This window comes from Eleutherodactylus coqui, chromosome 1 (assembly GCF_035609145.1).
Source record: "Eleutherodactylus coqui strain aEleCoq1 chromosome 1, aEleCoq1.hap1, whole genome shotgun sequence".
NCBI classification, from domain to species: domain Eukaryota; kingdom Metazoa; phylum Chordata; class Amphibia; order Anura; family Eleutherodactylidae; genus Eleutherodactylus; species Eleutherodactylus coqui.
Window position 1 is genome coordinate 93971043 of NC_089837.1, and position 14458 is coordinate 93985500.

The following is a 14458-nucleotide window of genomic DNA, read 5'->3' on the forward strand; positions in this document are numbered from 1 at the left end:
TTACTGTGATGTCATTTAGGATATATATACTTTGTCCACCTCAGAATAAATTAGAAATCATCTGATACAGCACAGGCTGGTGTGATGTGTTTTCTCCTGGGCCCAGACTTCTGCACGGGATCTGGGATCGTCTTCTCTTTGATAAACACATAAATTCTCCTTACATTTTTGGTCCTTCGAGCCGGAATCACTCACTGCAGAGGGAGAGGGCAGCCTGGCTGTGAAAAGGTGGGTCTGAAGTACTCTCCGATCATTAAAAGACCTCCGTCTTGCTTAGACGTAATTAGAGGCCAGTCGGGCATCCTGTCTGAAACAGTGACGTTTTTCCGAACTAGCCGGAGAATTTAGAAGCCTCCCAGATAACGTGTAGTAAGTATAACAATGGTTAAACTTCTCTTCTCTCTTCTTCTTCTTCTGTATACTTTAGTGTTAGTAGAATTTACAATGTGTATTGTAAATGAGAGGCAAGTATAGACGAAGGGACAATAGCAGTAGTCTATGTGAAATGTGTAAGGTAAATGAGAAGTATAGACGAATGGGTTGCCAAAGGGGCAATAGCAGTAGTCTATGTGAGACCATAGCCATTGTGAGAAGGCTACAGGAAAGAATTAACTCCGTGCGACACGTAAAAAGTGGTTAGATGACGTCATGGGACACAGGGGTGTCCAGGAACTTTACTTCTTATCTTTCTATTACTTTCTCTTTGATATTGTGTTATAGAGTAACTAAGAATATGAAGAGGGCGGCCGCCTACTAACATATTGTAATATTTGTATTGCTGTCTTATATTGAATGTGTGAGTGATTGAGATGAGTGGATCCGATACGTGGGCATTGACCTCTAGGACACATTAAGGACCAACCTTGCTGCGCAGGTTGTTTTCGGACAAGCCCCTTATTGTGTTCGATGTTCACAGGCCCTACTCGGTGAAACTGAAAGGGGGTCTTCGTGTATAAAGCGAAGCAGCGATTCTGGTAAGGGACCTTTGCGTTTTCACTATATATTTTAGTGGCCAGAGGCTTGTTTTATGTTGTTTGTCTTGTAAATCGGCGCCAAGAACATAATTACTAACAATGGGAAATACAAATTGTAAGGCATTTTCCTGTGCATGTCTCTGTTGCTGTTGTCAACAACAGGAGGTCCTTGAAGGGGATAAGAAGTACATGCACAAGTTAGATCCTGACTATGTCAAATATTGTGACAAGTGGGAAAAGAAATATGGATTTAGAAATAAATTGAAAGTTAATAGTTGTAAAGAATTATGTGATAAAATACGGACAAAATCAACTAAAGATCAGCAGAAATACGGATTATCCGCTGCTGAAGCCTGGTTAAAAGAAGCCCAAACCCACCATACTTAGATAAAAAATAGACCCAATGCAGCAAAGACTGAAATGATGCCTCTAGTAGATAAAGAAGATGATCATTTAGTCTGCCCCCGTACAAACTGTGCCACCTATCCCTGTAGCTGCATATGGGGGTTTGGATAGTGTCCAACCACCCCCATACGGGCAAAATTCCACACCTAATGCTCCTTTGTTGCCAAGTCATCATATAGATTCCTTGTTAGATGATAGTAATTTCAAGACTCCTGTAACCCAGGGCCCCCGCAGGAGTGAGAGACAAATGATTCAACGAGTAGCGCAACAGAGTAAGGATGTCTTTCCTATGATTGATGTCCCGAACCCCCGGGGTGGGCTAGATGATGGCCAGGGGGGTCAACATCCTGCTACCATGGAAGTATACAGACCATGGACAGAGAAGGATGTTGTAAAAGCCACAGAGCATATTAAGCATCCAAAAATAGACCCTCGACAGTTTGAAGGGTTTCCTGTAATTATGCAGACCAGCCAATAAGAATCAGCACTTGGTCACATTAGGTGGACATTCTGAAAAGGAATGGAAAGAACAGCAGAGGGCACCATAACAAGTATGTAACAGTGATGTAGACACAAGAACATTTATTAAAAATGATTGCAATAGAAAAATTAGGTTTTGCATGATTTAATAGAGGGATTACTTGTAATCATGAGATAACTCTTAAGCTTAAAAGATAATGCCCACAGCCGTAAAAACGATGAAAAACAATTACAGGATGCCGGCAGCTGGATCCTCATCTGTGACAGCTGTGGTAGGGAATTCTTTATCCCCCACAGGGATGAATTCCTTTGCTGCATCTGTCACAGATGTGGCAGGTGCAGCAGGGAAGTCTTTTTCCTCGCGGGGATGAAGGAAACATCTGCCACATGCAGCAGATGTGTTCTTCATCCCTGCGGGGGACACGGCAGCGGCGGACAGGTAAGTTTTTTAATTTTTTTTTTTTTTTTTTACACTAAAATTCTTGTTTTTTAAGGAAGAGCTTATATGTAAAGCTTTTCCCTGAAAAACAATTCAGGGGTGCCGGCAGCAGCCGCGGCTCCATTGAAGACAATGCGTGCATTCCCTATGGTGCACGCATGTCCTATCTTTATAGGCACGCACCTGTAAAACACGGACATGTGCACACACCATAGGGAATGCATTGATTCTAACAGAAGCGTATTTTTGTGCGCGCATATGCACGCACAAAAACACGCTCGTGTAAAGCCACCCTTAGATGGAGCTACTGACATGTTCTGAACAGCTGATAAGAAGGGTTCATCAATTTACTCTGCTTGCGCCAAATTCTGACCCTCCTATCAACTTGGTGCAACACAAATCTGGATGCATTTTGACCAGGTGATGTTTTTCCACTGCTCAGTAATCCAATTTTTGTTCACTGAAATCTTGTTTTTCCATTTCTCTTAGGGCTCATGCTCACAGATGGATTATCGCCGCAGAATTCACAGCCAGATGCCCACCGTGGATTCTGCAGCAATGTCAATCTATAGGCATGCTGTGTTAAAAGATTCTCCCCTGCCCATGAGCGGAGACCAATTGCGATTTTCCACTCGCGGGGGAGAATCGCAGCATGTTCTATTTTGTGAGGTAAATCACATGGACAGCTTCCATTGCAGTCCATATAAGCCGTCCGTCCCATGATATTCCGTGCAGTGGGCACTGTGGAGTATCACGGGAATCCGCGTCATAGGCCAGGGCCCGCACATCATGCCCTGCAGTGCGCATGCACGCTGGCTCGCCGGGCGGGACACTCGCAGTGGATCGGGATAAGTGAGTATAGGGTCTCCGACCCGGCCGTGTGCATGAGGCCTAAGACAGCAATGGGACTGAAACTCGCCATCTGCTGCTATAGCCCATCTGTGCTAAGGAGCCAGCATTGTATTCAGCTGCAGTTTGCTGACTGCACTTCCTGATCATCAGAAGGATTCTTGACATCTTCCTCTAGCCCCTTTTGTCTACAAGTTGTTCATGCCTACGGGATCCCCTTTTATTGGATGTTTTTCCCCGAGCACACCATTCTCAGGATTCTGCCCATACCGTTGTATGAAAAAAACCTAGAAAGTTGGCATTTTTTGAAATCCTGACCCTGGCTAGTTTAGCACCAATAACCAGGCCCCTCTGAAAGTCAGCTACTTTTCTGGATTATCCCATTCAGATGGGTTCACACTGAAACTGATCCACAGAAAACTTGCTCACTTAATTTTATGCTACACTCGGGGGTCACATGTCTAATTTCCATACAAGGAAGCTACAATCATGATGTCTCTAGTAGCCATTCAGTGTATATACAACAGTTGAAGTGCACTATGCATAAATCAGAAATGACCAATTGCAAGATATACTGTGATCCGTGTCTTACGTTCTTCTTCACATGTTGGAGATGGTTGTCCCGGTGGAGTTTCTGTACCAACAATCTTTTGACCTTTTTCATTAACACACCAACAGTATCCGGTGCTGCCATGGCACTGCTTTGGGTTGTAGTTGCCTCTCTCATCACAATCAGGTACAAAGGCTCCTGGTACGGGGTGCCCTCCTCCAAGCGCTTCTTGGCGTTCTTTCAGACAGGGCAGTTTCTTTGCTAAAAATGGATAGATAATAACCGACAGTAGTTTAGTCATATTATCTTCTCTGCTGATGTCTTCTATATATATTGTAGTCACTTCCATGCAGTGCAGCCTCCTATCTGTGGCTTATCACCTTGATGTTGATATGTCTGCCTGCTCACTTCCTCTATGCTCTGCTAACACTCCCATGATGCATCAGCACAGCATCACATGACCAGCTAGGGCCAGCATCATCTCTGCCTGCTGGGAGGACACTGCCATAACCGTCTGTATTCTATATTCACCTAAATAAATTACACACATTAATTATATAGTTAGCAGGCTGAACTGTGACATCCTCCATTATAACTCTGTGGCAGGAGTCTCTTATTAACAGCAGTACCGTGACAGAAGTTTCTGTCCCCTCTATGAAGAGCTTGTGTAGTAGAGTCCATGTAATTTCATCACACAGGAATTATGCTGACTACAAAACTGACTTCTTGAAAGAACATAAAGCCAAGTAATTCTCAGGTAGTCAGAATGAGATCACACGACCAACCTGAGGAGAAGGACTCCAGGAGTTTCAGATAGAAATTAAAAACTAACCAAGATAATACTAGCTTATGTATACTGGGGGGCTAGTTACATAATGAATAGGGATGAGCGAGCGTACTCGGAAAAGCACTACTCGCTCGAGTAATTTGCTTTATCCGAGTATCGCTCTGCTCGTCCCTGAAGATTCGGGTGCCGGCACGAAGCGGGGAGCTGCAGGGGAGAGCGGGGAGGAACGGAGGTAAGATCTTTCTCTCCCTCTCTCCCGCCTGCTCTCCCCTGCTCCCTGCTGCGACTCACCTGTCAGCCGCAGCGGCACCCGAATCTTCAGGGACGAGCACAGCGATACTCGGATAAAGCACATTACTCGAGCGAGTAGTGCTTTTCCGAGTATGCTCGCTCATCCCTAATAATGAACGAAAAAAAATCAAAGTGACCCTTTAAAAATTGCATCTGTGTCTGAGTGTTGCTGGCACATTCTCTGGTATTCTTTTGATCACCTCTCAGAACATTCACCTCATATGCCCAGTACATTCTCATTGCCAGTGGCCCAATACCATCACTCGGATGTTCTTACACATCCGAAGGGTTTCCTGTAATTATGCAGACCAGCCAATAAGAATCAGCACTTGGTCACATTAGGTGAACATTCTGAAAAGGAATGGAAAGAACAGCAGAGGGCACCATAACAAGTATGTAACAGTGATGTAGACACAAGAACATTTATTAAAAATGATTGCAATAGAAAAATTAGGTTTTGCATGATTTAATAGAGGGATTACTTGTAATCATGAGATAACTCTTAAGCTTAAAAGATAATGCCCACAGCCGTAAAAACGATGAAAAACAATTACAGGATGCCGGCAGCTGGATCCTCATCTGTGACAGCTGTGGTAGGGAATTCTTTATCCCCCACAGGGATGAATTCGTTTGCTGCATCTGTCACAGATGTGGCAAGTGCAGCAGGGAAGTCTTTTTCCTCGCGGGGATGAAGGAAACATCTGCCACATGCAGCAGATGTGTTCTTCATCCCTGCGGGGGACACGGCAGCAGCGGACAGGTAAGTTTTTAAAATTTTTTATTTTTTTTACACTAAAATTCTTGTTTTTTAAGGAAGAGCTTATATGTAAAGCTTTTCCCTGAAAAACAATTCAGGGGTGCCGGCAGCAGCCGCGGCTCCATTGAAGACAATGCGTGCATTCCCTATGGTGCACGCATGTCCTATCTTTTTAGACACGCACCTGTAAAACACGGACATGTGCACACACCATAGGGAATGCATTGATTCTAACAGAAGCATATTTTTGTGCGCGCGTATGCACGCACAAAAACACGCTCGTGTAAAGCCACCCTTAGATGGAGCTACTGACATGTTCTGAACAGCTGATAAGAAGGGTTCATCAATTTACTCTGCTTGCGCCAAATTCTGACCCTCCTATCAACTTGGTGCAACACAAATCTGGATGCATTTGACCAGGTGATGTTTTTCCACTGCTCAGTAATCCAATTTTTGTCCACTGAAGTCTTGTTTTTCCATTTCTCTTAGGGCTCATGCTCACAGACGGATTATCGCCGCAGAATTCACAGCCAGATGCCCACCGTGGATTCTGCAGCAATGTCAATCTATAGGCATGCTGTGTTAAAAGATTCTCCCCTGCCCATGAGCGGAGACCAATTGCGATTTTCCACTCGCGGGGGAAAATCGCAGCATGTTCTATTTTGTGAGGTAAATCACATGGACAGCTTCCATTGCAGTCCATATAAGCCGTCCGTCCCATGATATTCCGTGCAGTGGGCACTGTGGAGTATCACGGGAATCCGCGTCATAGGCCAGGGCCCGCACATCATGCCCTGCAGTGCGCATGCACGCTGGCTCGCCGGGCGGGACACTCGCAGTGGATCGGGATAAGTGAGTATAGGGTCTCCGACCTGGCCGTGTGCATGAGGCCTAAGACAGCAATGGGACTGAAACTCGCCATCTGCTGCTATAGCCCATCTGTGCTAAGGAGCCAGCATTGTATTCAGCTGCAGTTTGCTGACTGCACTTCCTGATCATCAGAAGGATTCTTGACATCTTCCTCTAGCCCCTTTTGTCTACAAGTTGTTCATGCCTACGGGATCCCCTTTTATTGGATGTTTTTCCCCGAGCACATCATTCTCAGGATTCTGTCCATACCGTTGTATGAAAAAAACCTAGAAAGTTAGCATTTTTTGAAATCCTGACCCTGGCTAGTTTAGCACCAATAACCAGGCCCCTCTGAAAGTCAGCTACTTTTCTGGATTATCCCATTCAGATGGGTTCACACTGAAACTGATCCACAGAAAACTTGCTCACTTAATTTTATGCTACACTCGGGGGTCACATGTCTAATTTCCATACAAGGAAGCTACAATCATGAATGGGCCGATGTCTCTAGTAGCCATTCAGTGTATATACAACAGTTGAAGTGCACTATGCATAAATCAGAAATGACCAATTGCAAGATATACTGTGATCCGTGTCTTACGTTCTTCTTCACATGTTGGAGATGGTTGTCCCGGTGGAGTTTCTGTACCAACAATCTTTTGACCTTTTTCATTAACACACCAACAGTATCCGGTGCTGCCATGGCACTGCTTTGGGTTGTAGTTGCCTCTCTCATCACAATCAGGTACAAAGGCTCCTGGTACGGGGTGCCCTCCTCCAAGCGCTTCTTGGCGTTCTTTCAGACAGGGCAGTTTCTTTGCTAAAAATGGATAGATAATAACCGACAGTAGTTTAGTCATATTGTCTTTTCTGCTGATAATGTGGCTCTGCTGATTTTATAGTGTGATGCTTGCCCATATTAAATAGGACTAGTAATTATAAGGAAAGTAGACTCCCAGTTTACGCGTTGCGCCACACAGCTGTGCGACATGGTAGATATTATGATCCACACATATCCCACACACAGCTCTTCCATATGGATCCTGATTCCCACACATCACACACACACACACAGCTTGGTACATCCATGCTGATTTCTAGACATCACCAGCTCAGCAGACTCCTGGATACAGTGATCAGCCCCTGGTCATGTGATCGCTGACTCCACCCACACAGGTGATCACATGATGGTGACATCATCAGAGGTGGCTGGTGGCTGCTGTCAGCTTATCCAGTATACAGTACTTTCTACCAAACTGCGCAATGGCTCCTCCCACAGCAGTGACATCACCACACGTCCTTCAACCCATTGGATCTTTTTTACTGAAATACACAATGGCTCCTCCCACAGCAGTGACATCAACACAGATCCTTCAGCCAACCGGATCTCTGCGGTGGAGGAAGGTCAGTGTCTTCTGTCAGGACCGCTGAGTTGTGTCCGAGATAATAACGGCTTAGTTGTATTCTCATTTTGTTAATTTTGTCCTCCCCTTCCAAGGGGATCCTGTGTTGTTCTGTCGGTCAGGCTCTGCGTTTTATATATGTTGTAGGACCTGCGATGATGTCACCAGGGGCGGAGCATCATAAGCACCCACACACAAACAAACATACTCACGGTAAAGTGGTCGTTAGTAGTTTGATTATGATTGAGAACTATTGTCATCTATTGGATTCTAGATCTCAGAACTAACAGCACTACACTAGGTGCACTAATGTGCAATCTCATTTGTATTGTTTGTGTATTGAGATGTTCTAACCTAGAAACAATGCTTTGTATAGAATCCAACACAAAACACACTCCGCATGAAGGTGGGGGCATATGGAGGGACAGTAGAGGGGTCCCGGTGAGAATGCTTTCAAAGTAGTTACATACAACCAGTGATGTACAAAGAAGAGATAAGACCTAATAGCAAAGAGGAATATGGATGCCACATGTTGGTGCTGAGTTTTGACTTCCAGGACAGATGGACATGGTGTTTGTTTTCCCCCTCCGCAGTGTGTTCATAACTACAGATGAGTGAGCACCAAAATGCTCAGGTGCTCGCTACTCGGGACGAAATTTTCGCAATGCTCGAGGGTTCGTTTTGAGTAACGAACCCCATTGAAGTCAATAAGCGACCCGAGCATTTTTGTATATCGCCGATGCTCGCTAAAGTTTTCGTTTGTGAAAATCTGGGCAATTCAAGAATGTGATGGGAACGACACAGCAACGGATAGGGCAGGCGAGGGGCTACATGTTGGGCTGCATCTCAAGTTCCCAGGTCCCACTATTAAGCCACAATAGCGGCAAGAGTGCCCCCCCCCCGCACTGTCAGCGTAAAGATCGTTCTCCTCTGCCATAGCTGTAACAGCTGTGGCAGAGAAGAACGATGTTTGCCCATTGAATTCAATGGAGCCAGCAATACAGCAGGTTCCACTGAAAGCAATGGGCTGCCGACGATCGCAGGATGAATTGTCGGGAAGGGCTTAAATATATAAGCCCTTCCCTGCAATTCATCCAGAAATGTGTTACAATAAAAATATATACCGGCGTATAAGGCAACGGGGCGTATAAGACGACCCCCCAACTGTCACCTTATACGCCGGCAATACAGTGGAGCAAAGAATAAAAATCATTACTCACTTCTTCTGACGTTCTGCGCCGCTCCTGCAGGCTGTCGCTCCCTCCTGGTCCACGGCAGAGCATTGCTTTCTGGACGCAGGGCTTGAAATCCCCGCCTCCAGAAACACAGCCAATCACAGCCATTCAATGACATCATTGTCATTGGCTGTGATTGGCTGAAGGCACGTGTGTTTCTGGAGGCGGGGATTTAAAGCCCTTCGTAGAGAAATCAATGCTCTGCCGGGAACCAGGAGGGAGCGACAGCCTGCAGCAGCGCCGCAGAACACCAGGAGAAGTGAGTAATGATTTTTATTCTTTGCTCCACTGTATTCCCGGCGTATAAGGTGACAGTTGGGGGGTCGTCTTATACGCCCCGTCGCCTTATACGCTGGTATATATTTTTATTGTAACACATTTCTGGATGAATTGCAGGGAAGGGCTTATATATTTAAGCCCTACCCGACAATTCATCCCCGCGCACGCCGGCAGCCCATTGCTTTCAGTGGAACCTGCTGTATTGCTGGCTCCATTGAATTCAATGGGCAAACATCGTTCTTCTCTGCCACAGCTGTTACAGCTGTGGCAGAGAAGAATGATTTGTCTTCTATATGTTCTCAATGGGGTCGGCGCTGCTGCCGCCGGCCCCATTGAGCGCATATAGAGAAGAGAACAGAAATCGCAGATCGCACATAGGTGCGATCTGCGATTTCTATGGCCTTAAGAAGGACCGTTGGGGTTCTTGAAACCTAAAATACTCCTAACACTCTCCCTATAGCAGCTCCACCAAGATACCACTTTCCCTGAACTAATGTCAGAATGCATCTGTAGCGAGCCGCGGGAGGGGCAGATTTTAATACTCGGGTGACACCTAATCTCGCCAGCCACTCACTGCAGGGGGGTGGTATAGGGCTTGAACGTTGCAGGGGGAAGTTGTCATGCCTTCCCTGTCTTTCCATTGGCCAGAAAAGCGCGCAAATTTCTCAGGGAAGAAAATGAAAGTAACCCGAACACCACGTGGTACTCGTTACGAGTAACGAGCATCTCGAACACCCTAATACTCGAACGAGTATCAAGCTCGGACGAGTATGCTCGCTCATCTCTATTCATAACCTTTTGAAAAATTTCCCTTCACCCTGTTTGCTAGCAAAAAAGATCCTCTGGAGCAGAGAGTCCAGCTCAAAGGGAATGGTGCCTGCTAAGGCTGGGCCATCTCTCTACAAAGACCCCATAGCAGCCACACAATCTATCTCTTTGGTGCATATGTCCTTGCATGTAACTACTATATAAAGCCAATGTGTTTCACTATAGTCTATAACTGTGACACTATATGGAATTAATATGGTATAAATTATGGGGATTAAATTGCTGGAGATAGGTCATTGATCCAGGGATTTATTATCATGCCCATATTTGGAGCTGGAAGGGACTGGTGTGTCTTCCACACCACCACCGTGCCCCAAGCTGATGAAAATTGTCTTCTCCCTTTATGGAGGTTGTTATGACTTCCTCTGGATCAACACTACAGGATAATGGGGTGAGGTAGTTAGACATGTGTTTGAAATCTTACTTTAATAAATTGTACCTGGTTGTGCTCTCGTGACTGTCTGTGAGGTCAGGTGCCGCCACCTTGGCAGAGGTGGCACCAAAAGAACTTGTTGGGTGGTGTGTTGGCAGAGCACACAGACATCCAGACAAGTGAATATAATATACTCTGGTTTGCGTGTATATATCCCTTTAACCTTTTCAGGATCAGAGATTTTTTGTTTTTTCATTGCTATTTATCAACCCCAAAAAGCCCCTTAATATTCACTATTGCTTATTGTCATGTCTCATCTACCTGACTCTATTCATTGACATGTATAAGCTGTACTGTATCTGCAAGTGTTTGCCTTCTTTAGTTTGTCCCTCCTGGTTCTCTGTACCCCCCTGTGTTGCATAACTCCTCCTTTTCCTCCTGCTAGGGAGTTTCCTGTCTATAGCCCACGTGTTAGTCTCTACTCTGTGCTTTGGCTCATCATCATTCTTTTTACCTTCTGCTGAATGTGCATTCTATAAGATTTCTACCTGAATAAACCCTGGAATCTTCTCACATGCCTCTGCAGTCGAGTTGGATGCTGTCTGACAACATATACAGTACCTGGTGTGAGTACTGGTTCATAACTACAAGAGCAGTTACCTCAACCGATATGCTTGCAGCCATGTTATTGAGTCAGAATACTTATTAAAATTTACCTTTTATTAATTACTAGCTTACCCATCGCGCGCTGCTGCGAAGACAGACATACATTCGTTATATATATATATATATATATATATATATATATATATATATATATATATATATATATATATATATATATATATATATATATATATATATATCTAGATAACGACCAATTACAGTGCAGCTTTCAAGTTACCTCAGCGGTATAACATATATCAACCAATCACAGCACAGCAGCTTTCATGTTACCTCAGCAGTATAATATAAAGCAACCAATCACAGCACAGCTCTCATGTTACCTTAGCAGTATAATATATAGCAACCAATCACAGCACAGCTTTCATGTTGCCTCAGCAGTATAACAAATAGCAACCAATCACAGCACAGCTTTCATTTTACCTCAGCAGTATAAGAAATTGCAACCAATCACAGCACAGCTTTTATTTTACCTCAGCATTCTCAATATCCAGCAATTGTCTTGCGAAACGTTCGGCGGATGCATCATTTTCTGGTTGAACACTCATCCCGTTGCTCGTAATGCCTTTTGCTTTTGTGCTTGAGATGGAAATCAAACGATCTTTGTCTGGGGGGCATAACTGTCGACGATGCTCACACGCGCGCCACCTATCGTAGGATAGATGTACTGTGCCAGTAATCTTCCCAGGAGCGTACTCAACAACTTCCCAAAGTTTTATGGCGATTAGATGAATGGTGTAGTAGCGCAAAAAGGACAGACAGACATACATTCCTTTTTATAAATACAGATGACATCAGGAAGTGAAAGAATTAGATTCCATACGTAAAATTTGGACGCTAATTCTTTTGCGCTTAGAATTGAATAATCGAGTTGGGACCCATTAGCTTTTCCTATTTATGGCATAATCAATGCTCGTGCCAAATTTCAAGTTTCTATGACATTGGGAAGTGAGAAAATTACATTCCATACGTAAAATTTGGACGCTCATTCTTTTGCACTTAGAATTGAATAATCGAGTTGGGACCGATAACCTTTTCCTATTTATGACATAATCAATGCTCATGCCAAATTTCATGTTTCTACGACATTGGAAAGTGAGAGAATTAGATTCCGTACGTAAAATTTGGATGCTAATTCTTTGGCGCATAGAATTGAATAATCGAGTTGGGACCCATTAGCTTTTCCTATTTATGACATAATCAATGCCTGTGCCAAATTTCATGTTTCTACGACATCGGGAAGTGAGAGAATTAGTGGCAATGATGGAAATCGAACAATCTACGTGGGGGGGCGTAACTGTCGATGACGCTCGCACGTGCGCCATTTATCATAGCATAAATGTACTATGCCTATAATCTTCCCAGGAGTGTACTCAACAACTTCCCAAAGTTTCATGGCGATCGGATGAATGGTGTCGTAGCACATAAAGGACAAACAAACAAACAAACAGCCAGACAGACATTCAATTTTATATATATAGATTGCCGAATCTAGATAGACGAATATCGAGCTAAACAAATAACAAAACAAAGAATAAAGAGCAACAACAAAAAAAATAACACCTGGAATGTTGTAGAACAACCAGATGAGATAGTATTACTAGGGTTACACTAGAGAAGCTACTAGGAAACCTTTAGTCTGTAACTGCTATGCCAGCAGGGAGTACTAATGTACTTGATCAGGATACCACATATATCAGTGATGGCGAACCTTTTAGAGACCGAGTGCCCAAACTGCAATCCAAAACCCACATATTTATGGAAAAGTGCCAACATGTCAGGGGGCGGGGCTTATCACAATATATGATTTTTACCCCCTGTCGTTGTAAAAAGGACAGGGCCGCTTCAAAATAGACCGTGCAGATTTTGACTGCTTTTTGGATGCGGAAATACTGCAGAATGTCCTCAGCGGAAAATTCTGCAGCATTTTCGCATTCAAAAAGCAGTCAAAATCTGCACGGTCTATTTTAAAGTGGCCCTGCCCATTTCTGCTATATGTAAACATACCCCAGCAGGAATAGTGACACCCCCAGCGGTAACAGTGACCCCCCCCCCCCACAGCGGTCAGCGATAATAGCGACTCCCCACAGCGGCCCCAGTGATAATAGCGACTGCCCCCAACATGATAGCGACATCCCATAGCGGCCCCCAATAGTAATAGTGACACCCCACAGTGGCCCCCAGTAGTAATAGTGACACCCCACAGCGGCCCCTAGAGTAATAGTGACACCCCACAGTCTCCCCCAGAATAGTAGTGACACCCCACAGTGGCCCCCAGAATAATAGTGATATGTCGTATTGATGATCCGACGGCTCGGCGTGCGGATCATCCACAGTACAGATAAAAACACTACAGGACAGGTATGCGTTGTTGCTGGCTGGGCACAGGGTTGGATTCTGACCCACCAATGTGCACGTGGCCTAAGTAATAGTAGAAGAGATAGGCATACCCAGGCCAATATAGAGACTGAAGACACAACAAACACATATTGAATGTATGAATACAAACCTGCATCTTCACATGTTGGGGGCGCTTTGCCTGGTCCGGTTCTTGTACCGGCAATCTCTTCACCATCTGTGTTCACACACCAACATTGGCCGGTGCTGCCATGACACTGCTTTGGAATGTAGTCACCCTTTTCATCACATTTTGGCACAAATGCCCCTATTTTGGGTTTGTTTCCTCCAAGCAGACGCTGGCGATGCTTCAAGCAAGGGGTACTTTCTATTTAAATAAATCACAAGAAGGACTTTGAACTTACATTTCAAGCTGGATTGTATTCCCTATAAGCCTGAGGTACATGTATGTTATCATGTGAATGCTATATGTAGGAAATGTCTCCACAGTAATATAGGGCAGCAAAGCCGAACCTGAAGACCCCACAGTTCTTCATGTGCAGCAAATCAAGATATTTACTAATGAGAATGTCTCATGTATTTAATTTTAGTTTCATTAAAACAGTTATCCTACAAGTAAATTTTAGATTTCTCTATGAAATTATGCTAAACATAACATTTTTTTTAATTGGAATGATTTTCAAAGGGCCACTCAGCCTAAAACACATTTTTCCATCTCTGCCCTTTCACCTGATTGCCTGTTATACTCAGGATGTCTTCTATATATATTGTAGTCACTTCCATGCAGTGCAGCCTCCTATCTGTGACTTATCACCTTGATGTTGATATGTATGCCTGCTCACTTTCTCTATGCTCCGCTAACACTCCCATGATGCATCAGCACAGCATCACATGACCAGCTAGGGCCAGCATCATCT

At 44.4% G+C, this 14458-nt stretch overlaps 1 protein-coding gene across 3 annotated transcripts in view; it reads right to left on the reverse strand.

Moving 5' to 3' along the window:
- LOC136622541 (saxiphilin-like) overlaps positions 1 to 14458 on the reverse strand; it is a 91541-nt gene that overhangs the window by 50275 nt on the left and 26808 nt on the right. For 2 of the 3 annotated variants that reach the window (XM_066598105.1, XM_066598104.1), the window contains exons 5-7: positions 13693 to 13908; positions 6983 to 7201; positions 3740 to 3958 (exon numbers count right to left, since the gene is read on the reverse strand). In XM_066598105.1, coding sequence (XP_066454202.1) covers positions 3740 to 3958; positions 6983 to 7201; positions 13693 to 13908 — 654 coding nt within the window. The remainder of the gene's footprint in view (positions 1 to 3739; positions 3959 to 6982; positions 7202 to 13692; positions 13909 to 14458) is intronic. The other variant, XM_066598106.1, reaches the window with a different exon arrangement.